This window comes from Artemia sp. Qi Xiang Cuo, chromosome 9 (assembly GCF_049724085.1).
Source record: "Artemia sp. Qi Xiang Cuo chromosome 9, ASM4972408v1, whole genome shotgun sequence".
In the NCBI taxonomy this organism is placed as follows: Eukaryota; Metazoa; Arthropoda; class Branchiopoda; order Anostraca; family Artemiidae; genus Artemia; species Artemia sp. Qi Xiang Cuo.
Window position 1 is genome coordinate 52,876,156 of NC_142802.1, and position 13,958 is coordinate 52,890,113.

Here is a 13,958-nt window from a genome sequence, read left to right on the forward strand (position 1 = left end):
AAATAAAATAATGATCTGAGATTTCTGGTTCCGAAAAAAGTTACCTTCTGGAATTTCACTGGAACTTTTGAAGTTTATTTTATGTTTGCACACTTTAAACTTAAACGTATCATATTTGGGTTTTTATATGCCAGCACCTCCCCTCCCCCGGCCTAAAAAACATATTAATTTGTTGCCAGATCTTGGGTTTGTTTTGTGGATTCCTTGTTTGGTTTGAAACGGCTGGGTGAGTTACCTGTTATTGGATTCACAGTGATAACTTTTAGTGAAACTTTTAGAGATCGTTCCCTGGGCCAAGGGGATCATGCAATTGTTGTTGGAAGGAGATGGTAGGAGGACAAACTTACAAGATTAGGTCTCTGGGTCAAGGAGGCTATAATATATAAAACAAACTAGTTTGGGAACAAGGGCTCTCAAAAATTGGTCCCTGTAGATTTTTCTGGCATTTGAAGAATTTCGAAAAATAACCTTTTTTCGGTTTTTCCACTAAAAAATACCTTTAGGGGCAGTTTATTGATAAAATTTGAAACAGCAACAAAATGTGCTCCTTCCAAATATTTGAAAAAATACGCTTTGCACCTCCCCCTCCATATTTTCGTGACATTGATATCCTTGAGCATAAGCAATAACAGTAATCCTTCCCTAGGGGGATGGGTAGGACAACAAACGGATTGTATAATATATAAAATATAAGATGCTTGATCTTGTAGTCTTCTAAAGAAATATCGCCCTTCCCAGGAAAAAACATCATTCGCTACTCGTCTGTTAAACGGAACGCACTCAACAATTACGCTGTGTAACATTGACAGAAACCGGTTTCCCTTCCTGGATCTGTTATGATCTGGATCTGGATCTGGTCCACCCGTGTCCTGGTGGTTACGGGTTAGGCATTTAATGCCATACGTTCTGCGCAGCCTGCTTTCTTCAATTCTTTATCGTAGTTTCCATAGTTTTGTTTCTAAAGTGTTATATTATCATCATGTTTTGGCATTTTTCATTAAGATTAACCTAACATGGGCGCCCATAATAATGGGAAAGGGGGGGAGGGCGCCAGCCCCCCCCCTTGGCTGAATGACGGTGTCATATATGTGTCTTAATTAAAAAAAAATCCACAGAATAAGTTTTCAAAGAAAAGTAGAGCTCTATTAAGTCAAAAATGGGTAGAAATAAAGTCAAATGATCTTCCAAGCCTAAAACTACCACAAATCACCATAAATAATTAAGTGAAACCCAAAACGAACAGAAATCATAATAAATAATCGAGTCAAACTCAAAACAAGTAAAAATTAACATTACTAGGGCCAGGGCAGACCCGGGATTTTTTTAGGGGGGGGGGGGCAAAATAGGTTGATCCGATTTGTTTTAGGGGGGGGGCAAAATAAGTTGATCCGATAAACTTATGTTAGGAGCAAGTTTAATTAACGCAAACTTGAGTTAATTAAGTAAATTACACTACTTTAGACTACGCTAGGGGGGACGCCCCCCTCTGGATCTGCCACTGACTAGGGATGACAACCCCCCTTACCTTCTCAAGACCAGAACATATCTTAGGCTTTAATGAAAAAAAAATGACTGTGGATTGTCAGTTTGATATACCTATAAACTCAAAACGAAGTGCCGATTAGACCAGGTACGCTCCCCCCCCCCACTCCTAAAATTCAGCCTATGGGCACCCATGTAACCTAACTTCACTTATTGAGTGCGTTCCGTTTAACAGACAAGTACTTTTCATTATTTTACGTTTAGTTATCACCTGGTTAAATTTTGTGTTCACATATGAGCCCCCCCCCCCATACCGGTGTAAAAAAAAGTGCACTATAAGTGTGTTTTCTTCAGCATGTTTTATGCACTCATTTGATTACATTTGTGGTGACATTTTGTGGTAGTATTTACTGACTAGCGTCAGCAGGTATGGTGAATTTGCATTGTAGCTTCAGGAATGCTAAATCGGAACAGGAAAGATCTGTTTTATGTTTTAGTTGGCTTGAAGATGTTGGATAAGCGACTCTTATGTACAATCGTGACTATTTGTTTGGCTTCATCTACTGTTAGATCGCAAAATAATGACGGACTGCAATTCAGTGATGGGTATGTTTTCGATACTAGGAAGAAAAACTTTCGGCGGTCAATATATACCAAATCATATTATTGAGTTTCAAATAAAGTGAATACAAAATTCGATGCCTTTTTTTTTGCTTAGTATGAATGAATTACTTTCTAAGAGCATAATGTATTTTCAGCCCCCCCCCCCTATAGATGTTCTACCTAACCTAAGCCTGATGGAGGCGGGAGAGGGGGGGGGCTGAAATTCATTAGTGTCATAAATAAGTATTATATTCATAATCAGCATAAAAAAGGCATCGAATGGTGTATTCACTTTAGTCCTAACTCAATAATATGATTTGATACAGGGGGCCTCCCAGACTTCAGTTTGCCCCCCCCCCCCACCAGATAAAATTTAGTGTCTCCAAAAATTATGGTATTTGCCAAGAGAACTAACTGGAGAGAAGGAAACATGTGTACGCCGATATTAAACGCACTCTTTTATATACTTCAATGGAAACCAGTGACGAAAACAGGTTTAATTCAAGACACCGCTATAGGTGTTGTTTTTTGGGATTTGGGAAGGGGGGAGGTACCTAGGTTAGGTTAGGTAATAATATATGCTATGTTTTACCCCCACCCCCCGAATATGCAAATATATAGCCCAAATTTGTTTCTAAAATATTATATATTCATCCTATGTTATTTCATTAGCATTAATCTAGCTAGCACTATATAAAAGAGTGCGTTTAACATAGGAGTACCGAAGGAAACATGTTAAGAAAACAATTCTTCCTTCATAATATGCAGAATAATCACAGTTAACACATCTTGCATGCAGTTCCGTTATACTTCACCCCCTCTCCCCTGATGTGCAACTATACAGCCCAAATTATGTATATTCCCTATGTGTTTTCCCATTGGTTTCAACCTGTGTAGGTGTAAATTGAATGAACTGTGGCGAAACAAAAACTGGAGAAACAAGTTATGGGTGACAGAATGCATTGAAAATATTTAGTTTTATGGTGTTAAGTTTTAATGGTACTGGTGCATTATATGGGCATTTCTAAAAAGTCAAGTTTGGTTAATGCTAATGAAATAAAATAAAATAGGATGGGTTTATAATAGTTTATAAACAAATTTGTGCTATATATTTGCACATTAGGGGGCTTGGGGTAAAGCATAGCATATATTAAATACTTAACCTAATCTAGGTCCCTTCCCCCCCCCCTAAACCCCAAAAAGCAACAGTTTAAATATCGTAAACGGAATGAAAACCACGCTTTGCATTGCGTTACTCTATAGCGGTCTATTGTATTAACCCGTCTGGCGGGTTTTTCGTGACAGGTTTCCTTGTTAAGGCCCATATAACGCACTAGTACAGTTTATGAAAATGAAACTTTCAGGGATGGGTCTACAGGCTAAAGTATGTCCCGGGAAGGTATTTTGAAGTACCTACCTCCACTCCTTCTCCCTCTAGTGGGTCCTGAAATTTGACAGGTCTATACCTATTGAAATTGAAATGAAACACAGGGTACATCTTACAGGCTACGTGCATACTTAAAACGAACAAAAATTATTACGTATATGAGGGGGTTTCTCTTTCCTCAAAGCCTCACTCTTCAGGCTAAACTTTTTCGGCACTTTTAAAAAGTTACTTATTGTTCTTACACGACTCTTGTGTTTCAGGAGTCTTTTTAAAAGAATTGGGACAAGATTTAAACTTCAATGTATAGAGCAAGGCGTTGAGGAGGGGGAAAACCCCCTCATATACGTAATAATTTCTATTCGTTGTAAATTTTAATGTTGCTCCTTATTTTGAGCTGAAAAACTTGTTTTTTTTTTTATTTTATTTCTGGTCGTTTTTTAAATAACGCCAGGAAATCTGGCAGAAAAATCCCCCTCCCTATTGAAACATCCTCTGGAAAATTCAATCCTTGTGAAAATTAACACCGGACAATTACCCTTAGCATGTCCACGCGTAAAATTAAGTCGGTAAAAAGAAAGCAAGACATAGCCTATAAAGAAATTTCGTATAAGAATTCTGGCGAATTCCCCCGTATAAAATTTCCCTTGAAAAGTTCACCCCCTGGAAACACATCTTTTTGTAAATTCACCCCGTGCAAAATCCCCCCGGCAGAAAATTCGTCCTCTCCTACCCACCTGAAAAATGTATGCATACTTCCTAATAACAAATACTATGCGTAAACAATAGGCAAATTTTATAAATTAGATATTTCCTCAGGGGCTGTGGGGGGGGTCATGTTTTCTCAAAAGACATAGTTATTGGGCCTTTCAACTATGCTGAACAAAACAGCGATCTCAAAATTTTGATCGGATGATTTTGGGAAAAAGTGGCGTGGGAGGGGGTCTTGTTGCCCTTCAATTTTTTGATCCCTTAAAAAGGGCACTAGAAATTTTAATTTCCGTTAGAATGAGCCATCTCCAGATGTTTTAGGCCCACTGGGTCGATATAATCACCCCTGGAAAAAAAAAAATAAACACACATCCGTGATCTTTCTTCTGGCAAAAAAATACAAAATTCCACATTTTTGCAGATAGGATCCTGAAACCTTTACCATAAGGTTCTCTGATGCGCTGAATCTGATGGTGTGATTTCCATTCAGATTTTATGACTTATATCGGGTGTTCGCCCCTTTTTTTGAAAATCAGGCAAATTTTCTCAGACTCGTAACCTTTGATGGGTAAGACAAAACTTAATGAGACTTATATTTGAAATCAGCATAAAAATCCAATTCTTTGGATATAACTATTGGTATTAAAATTCTGTATTTTATAGTTTTGGTTACTATTGAGTCGTGTCGCTCCTTACAGTTCGTTACCACAAACTGTTTGCGTTTAACATAGGAGTACCGAAGGAAACATGTTAAGAAAACAATTCTTCCTTCATAATATGCAGAATAATCACAGTTAACACATCTTGCATGCAGTTCCGTTATACTTCACCCCCTCTCCCCTGATGTGCAACTATACAGCCCAAATTATGTATATTCCCTATGTGTTTTCCCATTGGTTTCAACCTGTGTAGGTGTAAATTGAATGAACTGTGGCGAAACAAAAACTGGAGAAAAAAGTTATGGGTGACAGAATGCATTGAAAATATTTAGTTTATTTAGTTAATGCAGAATGCATTAGAGCCATCTCCAGATGATTTAGGCCCACTGGGTCGATATAATCACCCCTGGAAAAAAATAATAAATAAACACACATCCGTGATCTTTCTTCTGGAAAAAAATTCAAAATTCCACATTTTTGCAGATAGGATCCTGAAACCTTTACCATAAGGTTCTCTGATGCGCTGAATCTGATGGTGTGATTTCCATTCAGATTTTATGACTTATATGGGGTGTTCGCCCCTTTTTTTGAAAATCAGGCAAATTTTCTCAGACTCGTAACCTTTGATGGGTAAGACAAAACTTAATGAGACTTATATTTGAAATCAGCATAAAAATCCAATTCTTTGGATATAACTATTGGTATTAAAATTCTGCATTTTATAGTTTTGGTTACTATTGAGTCGGGTCGCTCCTTACAGTTCGTTACCACAAACTGTTTGATATATTCACCTTTTTGGTTACTATATGGCTCATTTTTAGAGTTCACTGTCGTCTTCACTCTATTTGGGAAAAGTGACTCTAACTTTTGCCTCTGCTCTTTGACGAAATTACGCCGAAATTACGATTTTGACGAAATTACCCCGCTGATTAAAAGCGAATGGTAAATTGTACAGAATAAATCACTGTTTGAATGAAGCACTATAATAACAAAAGAGTAGTGCCACTCAACTCATTCAACATTCTTTCCATAAACAATCTTCCTTACCGTGATAATTGTCCTCCTCCCTTCCCTAATGGGGTTTGATGTGTCGTTAGTCAATATACAAAAGCAGGCTGTTGTATATAGACTAAGGCTACGTTTGGTCTCGTAAGCAGGGGAAGGGGGCGGGGATGGTATTGACTATTACGTTTGGAAAGATATCGAATCGGGAATCAAATGATATAGATATAGCCTAGTTCTTGTTTTTGTATGTTGATGAACGATGAACGATGAACGATTGGATGGTAAAATTCTAGATAAGCTACTTTTTGCTATCATGGAAAGTAGTTGGGTTAGGAAAATAAAACTTTCAGTAATGAATCCAAGGCAAAAGCATACTCAGCGAAGCTGTATGTTGTGTCTTAGAAATTTGCCTACTTGACAAGTCTATACCTATGGGAATTTTGACAAAACAACATTGAGGCCTGAATTTACCAACAGGCCTACTGGGCCTATGGGGCAATAAATTATCACAGGAGTGATTTTTTCTTAACAATTGGGAGATAGGAGCGTAAAAACAAATTTGCAAAATTTCAAATTTCCCTACTTGACAAGTCTGTACCTATGGGAATTTTGACAAATTTTGTAAAAACCAAATCTTATTCATATGCTGATGCCTGCCTGTCAAACAGTTCGTGGTAACGAACTGTAAGTAAGGAGCGACCCGGCTCAATGGTAACCGAAACTCTAGAAAACGGTATTTTGATACAAATAGATATACCAAAAGAATCAGATTTTAATGCTGATTTCAAATATATAAGTCTCATCAAGTTCTACCAAGTTCTACCATCAATTTAGTCCTAACCATCAAAAGTTACGCGCCTGAGAAAATTTGGCTGATTTTCGGAAAAAGGGGGAAAGACCCCCTAAAAGTTATAGAACCTTAATGAAAATCACACCATCATATTCCGCGTATCAGAGAACCCTACTGTAGAGGTTTCAAGCTCCTATCTACAAAAATGTGGAATTTTGCATTTTTTGCCAGAAGAAAGATCACGGGTGCGTGTTTATTTGTTTGTTGTTTTTTTTTCCCAGGGCTGATCGTATCGACCCAGTGGTCCTAGAATATCGTGGGACGGCTCATTGGAATGAGAATTAAAAGTTCTAGTGCAATTTTTAAGTGACCAAAAAAATAGAGGGCAACTAAGCCCCCTCTCATGCTCACTTTTTTCCCAAAGTCACCCGATCAAAATTTTTAGATAGCCATTTTGTTCAACATGTTCGAAAATATGATAAGCATGTCTCTTAGGATGACTTATTCCCCCGAGGTTCCCGGAGGGAGGGCTGAAAATTATGAACTTTACTCAATGTTAACATATAGGATTGGTTATTGGGAAGTATACAGACGTTTTCAGGGGAGATTTTTTCTGGTAGTGGGGGGTGGGTGGGTTGGGGGTTGTGTGGGAGGATCTTTCCATGAAGGAAGTTTTCATGGGGGAAGGGACATTGCTATGAAGAGGACACCGAACTTCCCAGCATTATTTAAAAAAAGATCAGAAATTAAATATTAAAAAACAAGTTTTTCAACTGCAAAAGCAGCAACATCAAAACTTTAAATGAACAGAAAATATTATATATATGATTGGGTTCACCCCTTAGTCAATATCTCGCTCTTTAAGCCAAAGATTTCTTAGTACTTTCATAAGAGCTATTTATACTAATTAACGGCCTTTGTGATTAAGTGGTCAATTGTTAAAGAATTGGGAAACAATACTAAATTTTGCGTAAAGAGCTAGGTATTAACTAGGGTGGCGAACCTCCCTAATATACATAATAAAAATATACGAATATAGAAGTTCGTTACGTAAGTTAATTCGTAAGTTACTTATATTTATTACTAATAAAAACGTTCGTGAATAAAATTAAACAACTTTCGAGAGAGCCATTTAACCAAATAAAAGTAAATTAATATGCAAATTTTGTTTTAATTATTCATGTACGGTGAGCCAAGATCAAAACCTGCATTTTTTCAAAAACGTTCAAAAATTAAATAAAGAAAAACAAGTTTTTTTTAACTGAAAGTAAGGAGCGACACTAAAACTTAAAACGAACAGAAATTATTCCGTATATGAAAGAGGCTGTCCCCTCCTCAACGCCTCGCTCTTTACGCTTAAGTTTGACTTTCTCACAACTCTATTTTTTTTAAACAAGGAAAAACTTTAGCGTAAAGAGCGAAAGTACGGAATAATTTCTGTTCGTTTTAAGTTTTAATGTCGCTCCTTACTGTCAGTTAAAAGAAACTTGTTTTTCTTTATTTATACATAATAAGGAGAGGTGGCAAAGAGTCACTGAAGAAGTAGAAAACCCGGGATCTGAAAACCATTTTGTCACTTCAGACTTTCTCCTCTACATTCCATTAGGGACGACTACATAAAAAATTAATATGAAAACAGAGGAAAGGCTCATTCAAACACAAATTTTAAATTCTGGAGCTCTTTTTAAGTAACAAAAAGACTGTTTGAATAAACCACTGTCTTCCTTTATTCTGTATTCCAGAAGAGAATTTTGGCCCAAGATCGGTGAAAATATCGGAAGATAAAAAATTATGAGATAGCCATTCTATTCGAAGTATCGAAAAGCTTTGAAAATATAGCCTACTAGTTTCCGAGGGCACTCCCACGCAGTCGGACATTTTATCCAATTTATCTGAATTGTGCAGTCTAATTTATTTAGACTGTTATGAATGAATTAAAAATGGACAGAAATGAAGAAAACAAAGCATTTCTCTCACAAGAAAGTAACATGAGACGCTATATTTACAACGAGCTGTAAATACTCCGAAAATAAGAATTTAAAGGAAGTTGGATTTTACTGAAAGGGAGTAAGAAAGAATGTCTGAATAATTTGGGTGGAAGGAGGAATGTGCAAGGTTGCTTGTTTTGGCAATAGATTGCTAATAGTAGCATCACAATTCAGTGATACATTCTTTGATTTTCTAGAGGGTGAAAACCAATTCTTCTGTGACTAGCCATGCGTAATCCTCCTTGTAAAATTAAATAGAGAAAGCTGTCCATTGGGCTAGAAAAGTAGCTAGGCTTAAGTTCGCATTATTCACTATTTTCCGTCATCAGGCGTATTTTTTCTACATACTTACATTTATTATAACCTATTACAAAATCTTGATTGTGACTGCCAATTCATGTTAAAATTTCCATATCCTCACACTGGCGGCAGGATGTTAAGTTGAATATGAATTGCTTATAAGCCAGGATGCCATGACCTATTTTCTAGGCACAGATGAGATATATTTCGCTTTAATTTTTTGCTTGATTTTGGTAAACCTATCGTAGCCTGATTTTGTCTAAAGAACAAATTTAAAAGGCGCGAACAGTGAGGATTGGAAAATCGTTACATCATAAAAAAGTCGGAGAATCCTGAAATTTGATTTTGGTTGAAATTTAAGATTCCATGTTCAGAGTCGTTAAAAAAAAGTCAAGCATCCATCCATGAGAGCTCGGGGCTTGATCACACCGGTGGCCGGCGTTTACCCCCGGAAAATACCCATCGTGGAAAATACTCCTCCCCCCCGTGGAAAATAAAGCTTTCCAAATTGGAGTGTTTATTTAAGTTTTATTTTTTTTAATTTTCGTAGGGGGAAGGGGTTTTGGTACTTTGTATTATGCGCCACTCACTCAAGTTTACGCCGCTTAAAACTCGAGAATAAACCGGTTTCTTCGTTAGCTTTTTTCAGCTTAGCGCGAGACAAGACAAAGCTAGTGACAGAATATATGGGAAATATATAATTTGGGCCATATATTTGCACATAAGGGAGGGGGGGGGTATTTGGACAGTTTGAAGTCAGTAAACAATTCTTTCTAGATTTATGGCCAAAACCCCTATGCCTTCCCAAAGCCAGAACATAATTTGCACTTTACTGAAAAAATATAAATATTTTTACTTTTATAACTTTAATAAATCAAATAATATTAGCATTTTGATTACTAAATATCAGTATATGTATATTAAACTAACAATGCACACTCATTTGTGTTTTTCAGTAAAGTGCAAATTTTGTTCTGACTTTGGGAAGGCATAGGGGTTTTGCGCACAACTTATGTTAATTTCTTTTCGTTTTGAGTTTGACTCGGTTAATTTTTGTAATTTCTGTCAGTTTTGGGTTTCATTTATTTATCGATGCTGATTTGTGGTAGTTTCACGCTTGGTAGATTATTTGATTTTTTTTGCTCATTTTTTGTTTAATGTAGTTCTTTACTTTACTTTGAAAAACTTATTTGGTGGAAAAAGTTTTTTTTAATTAATTTCTGTTCGTTTTATATTGACATAGTCTTTTCAGGGAAAAAGAAAAAAACACTTTAAATCTTTTCGTTTTTTAAGACTTTATAGTTCGGCCTGCTATTTGTGTGCTGAAGCAAAAGTTTCATCAAATTTTGACAACATACACCATTTTAAAATCTGGACACAAACACTAGTGTTTAATTTAGTTTCATACCTCCTCTAGCTGACCTGAAACGGAAAACTTGATACCATTCGCCAAAAAATCTGTTTATTTTCTCAGATAGCTTGGATACATTTACGCTAATTTGGTTTGGTTAAATTTTAAGAGCAGAAATCGGAGGGTTGGCGTGAGGGTGGGAGTGGAAGGGGGATTAGTTGCCCTCAAATCACTTTTGATTATTAAAAAGGACATCAGCCCTTTCTATTTTCAATCGAATGAGCCCTTTCCACGTTCCTTTCAAAGTTCCCACCCTTTCGGAGTTCCCACTATAACTCCTTTGATACGAAGTGTCCTGGTCTAAAAAACAACAACAAAAAATAATACATTATACCCACATCGATCTTTACTGTAAAAATGTTAAGCCTTCCAATCACTATCGACTATTAAAAAGGGCACTAGGCCTTTCGATCTCCAATGGAATGAACCCTTTTGGAAACGACCCATAGGGCATAAATCACAACCCTTACCCTAAGGGCAGTTAGGGTGGTTGTCATCCTCTAAGACCGAATTTCCAGAATTTTCAACTACGTTAAACAACATGACAATCTCAAAATTATGACTGAATGTGTTCGGGGAAGTGGCGAACGTAAAAAGGGGGTTAGTTACCTACTAATCACTTTTGACTATGGGCGTGCAAGGGGCACCAGCCGCTCCAAATTACAGCTGAATGAGCGCTTTTTGAAGTTTCTACGACAACTTCTTCGATACGAAGTGCCCTGCTCCAAAGGAAAAAATTAATAAATAATATATTGTGCCAACATCGATCTTATATGCCCCCAGGGCATAACTTAAAACCCTTACACTGAGGGTTGAGGGGGAGTGTCCTCCTCTTTACTTAGTCCCCGTTTCTTGTCTCGTTCTCGAGTGTCCCCGTCCTTTACTTAGGCAGCGCGATCCTGCTGCCTATGATTTGTACAACAATTTTCTATATAAACCTTATATGCCCCCAGGGCATATCTTACAACCCTTGCTCTGAGGGCTCTGAGGGGTTTATGATCCAAAACGACCTAATTTCCAGATATTTCAGACTACGTTGAACAAAATGGATATCTCAAAATTTGATTGGATGTGTTTTGGGAAATGGTGGGCGTGAGAGGGGCGTTAGTCGCTATCCAATCACTTTCAGCTATTAAAAAATGCACTAGCCCGTTCAATTTCCAATTGAATGAGCCCTTTTGAAGTTTCTACGACAACGCTTTCAATAAAAACTTTATATGCCCCAGGGCATAACTTACAACCCTTGCCCTGAGGGCTGTGGGAGGAGGGATTGTTATCCTTAAAGACCTAATTTCCAAAACTTTTAACTAGGTTAAATAAAATGGCTGTCTAAAAATTTTGATTGGATTTGTTTGGGGAAAAGGTGGGCGTGAGACGCTTAGTTGCCCTTCACTGCCTTTCGCCTATAAAAAAGGGCACTTTCCCTTTCAATTTCAAATCAAATGAGCTCTTTTTCATGTTCTTCCGACAAAGATTTCTATAAAAACCTTATAAGCCTCCAGGGCATAACTTATAATCCTTGCCCTGAGGGTTGTGGGGGAGTGACCTCCTCAAAAATTTATTTTCGATCTGAAAATCAACTACGCTGAACAAAATGGCTATCTCAAAATTTTGTTTTGGATGTGTGTTGGGGGAATGATGGGCGTGGGGGGGGGGCACTAGCCCTTTGAATTTCCAATCGAATGAGCTTTTTTTCAAGTTTCTACGACAACGCCTTCTTCAAAAACCTTATATGCCCCCAGGGCATAACTTAAAACCCTTGCCCTGAGGGCTGTGAGCGAGGGTCCTCCTCAAAAATATATTTTCTATCTGGAAATAAACTACGCTGAACAAACTGGCTATCTCAAAATTTTGATTGGATGTGTTTGGGGAAATGATGGGCGTGGGGGGGCTAGGTGCCCTCCAATCACTTTCGACTATTAAAAAGGGCACTAGCCCTTTGAATTTCCAATTGAATGAGCCTGTTTTGAAGTTTCTACGACAACGCGTTCTATAAAAACCTTATATGCCCCCAGGACATAACTTAAAACCCTTGCCCTGAGGGTTGTGGGGGAGTCTCCTCCTCAAAACATATTTTCTATCTGGAAATCAACTACACTGAACAAAATGACTATCTCAAAATTCTGTTTGGATGTGTTTGGGGAAATGATGGGCGTGGGGGGGCTAGTTGTCCTCCAATCACTTTCGACTATTAAAAAGGGCACTAGCCCTTTGAATTTCCAATCGAATGAGCCTTTTTTGAAGTTTCTACGACAACGCCTTCTTCCTTTGAACTGATAAGCATTCAGCTATTAATATCATTATAAATCAAATATTCAGTTTAATTTATTAGCTCTTTTTAAAGTTGTTAAAGACGAATATAGTTTCTCGGATTATATTACAAATATTTTCTTTTCCAGTTCTTACAGCATTGAAAATAAAAATACAATTACAGAGAAATAAATTCTTGAACGGATGGATCTTTTAAATACTGATATCATCATATATCAAATATTCAATTTTATTTTATTAATACTTTTCAAGACTACCGAAGACATATATAGTTTTCAGTGAATCGCCAATGATGCAGTAGGTTTTAGGCTTTTACAGTCAGAGAAGGAGGTCATACCCAAATTCTTTTTTGTGGTGATGTTAGTTCGTTTCAAGCTTGATTTCCATATTCACTTTAAGTTTCACTTGTTTTAAGATTTATTTATTAATTTACATTAATATTTATTGTATATTTGTTTGCATTGATTGTTAGTTAATTTCTGTTCGTTTTAAGTTTCATTTATGCTTCAATAGGAAAATATTTTTTCTTTCGTTCTAAGCTTGATATTCATATTCAATCTAACCATTATTCGCTTTAAGATCTATTTATTCATTTATATTATTACTTGTTGTATGTTTTTGCTCTGATTGTTCAATTAATTTCTGGTCGTTTTGAGTTTGAATTTTAAAACATATTTGTATCTGCTGAACCTAAGTTTAAAATGGCCTTTACTTTTCTTTGAAAAACTTATACTTCGGAAAGTTTTTTTTAATTAATTTTTGTTCGTTTTTGATTGCAAAAGATTTCAAGTTTTTAAAAATTTCTTATTTCAAAATCAAACTTTAAAGAAAAAAAAATCAAATATTCATCAAAGTAACAAAACTAATATCAAAGTAACATGGGCGCCCATAAGCTGAATTCCAGGGGGGGGGGGCAAACCTCGTCTAATTGGCACTTTAATGCTACATAATAGGAATCTCAGAACAAAAAAAAAATAGCATCATTCAGCCAGGGGGGGGGAGCCCCCACATATGGGCGCCCATGCAAAGTAACAATATCAAAGTGAAAAAATGGGTTTGTGTCAATCTCGGAGTTTTTCTTGTCTGATATTTGAACTATTTTTAACGAAATTGCTTTCTCAAAATGTTTATCGGATGGGTTTGGGGAAAAAGGGCGTAGGGGGACTAGATTAAGCTTCGGTCTCTTTTGAATCTTTAAAAGTGAACTAGAACTTTCTATTTTCAATCAAATGAGCCCTCTCTGAAGTTTATACGAGTATCACTTCTATAAGAACCATATATATCCCCAGAGTATAACTTACAACGCCTATCCCTGGGCCCGTGGGGGTTGAGTCAACCCTGGAGTTTTAATATC

General features: G+C 36.8%; 1 protein-coding gene across 1 annotated transcript in view; it reads left to right on the forward strand.

Annotated features, from left to right (window-relative positions):
* Window positions 1-1,963: 1,963 nt before the first annotated feature.
* Window positions 1,964-13,958, forward strand: part of LOC148948795 (angiotensin-converting enzyme-like) — a 97,214-nt gene continuing 85,219 nt past the window's right edge. The window contains exon 1 of the mRNA XM_089094708.1: window positions 1,964-2,088. Coding sequence (XP_088950834.1) covers window positions 1,991-2,088 — 98 coding nt within the window. The 5' untranslated portion in view covers window positions 1,964-1,990. The remainder of the gene's footprint in view (window positions 2,089-13,958) is intronic.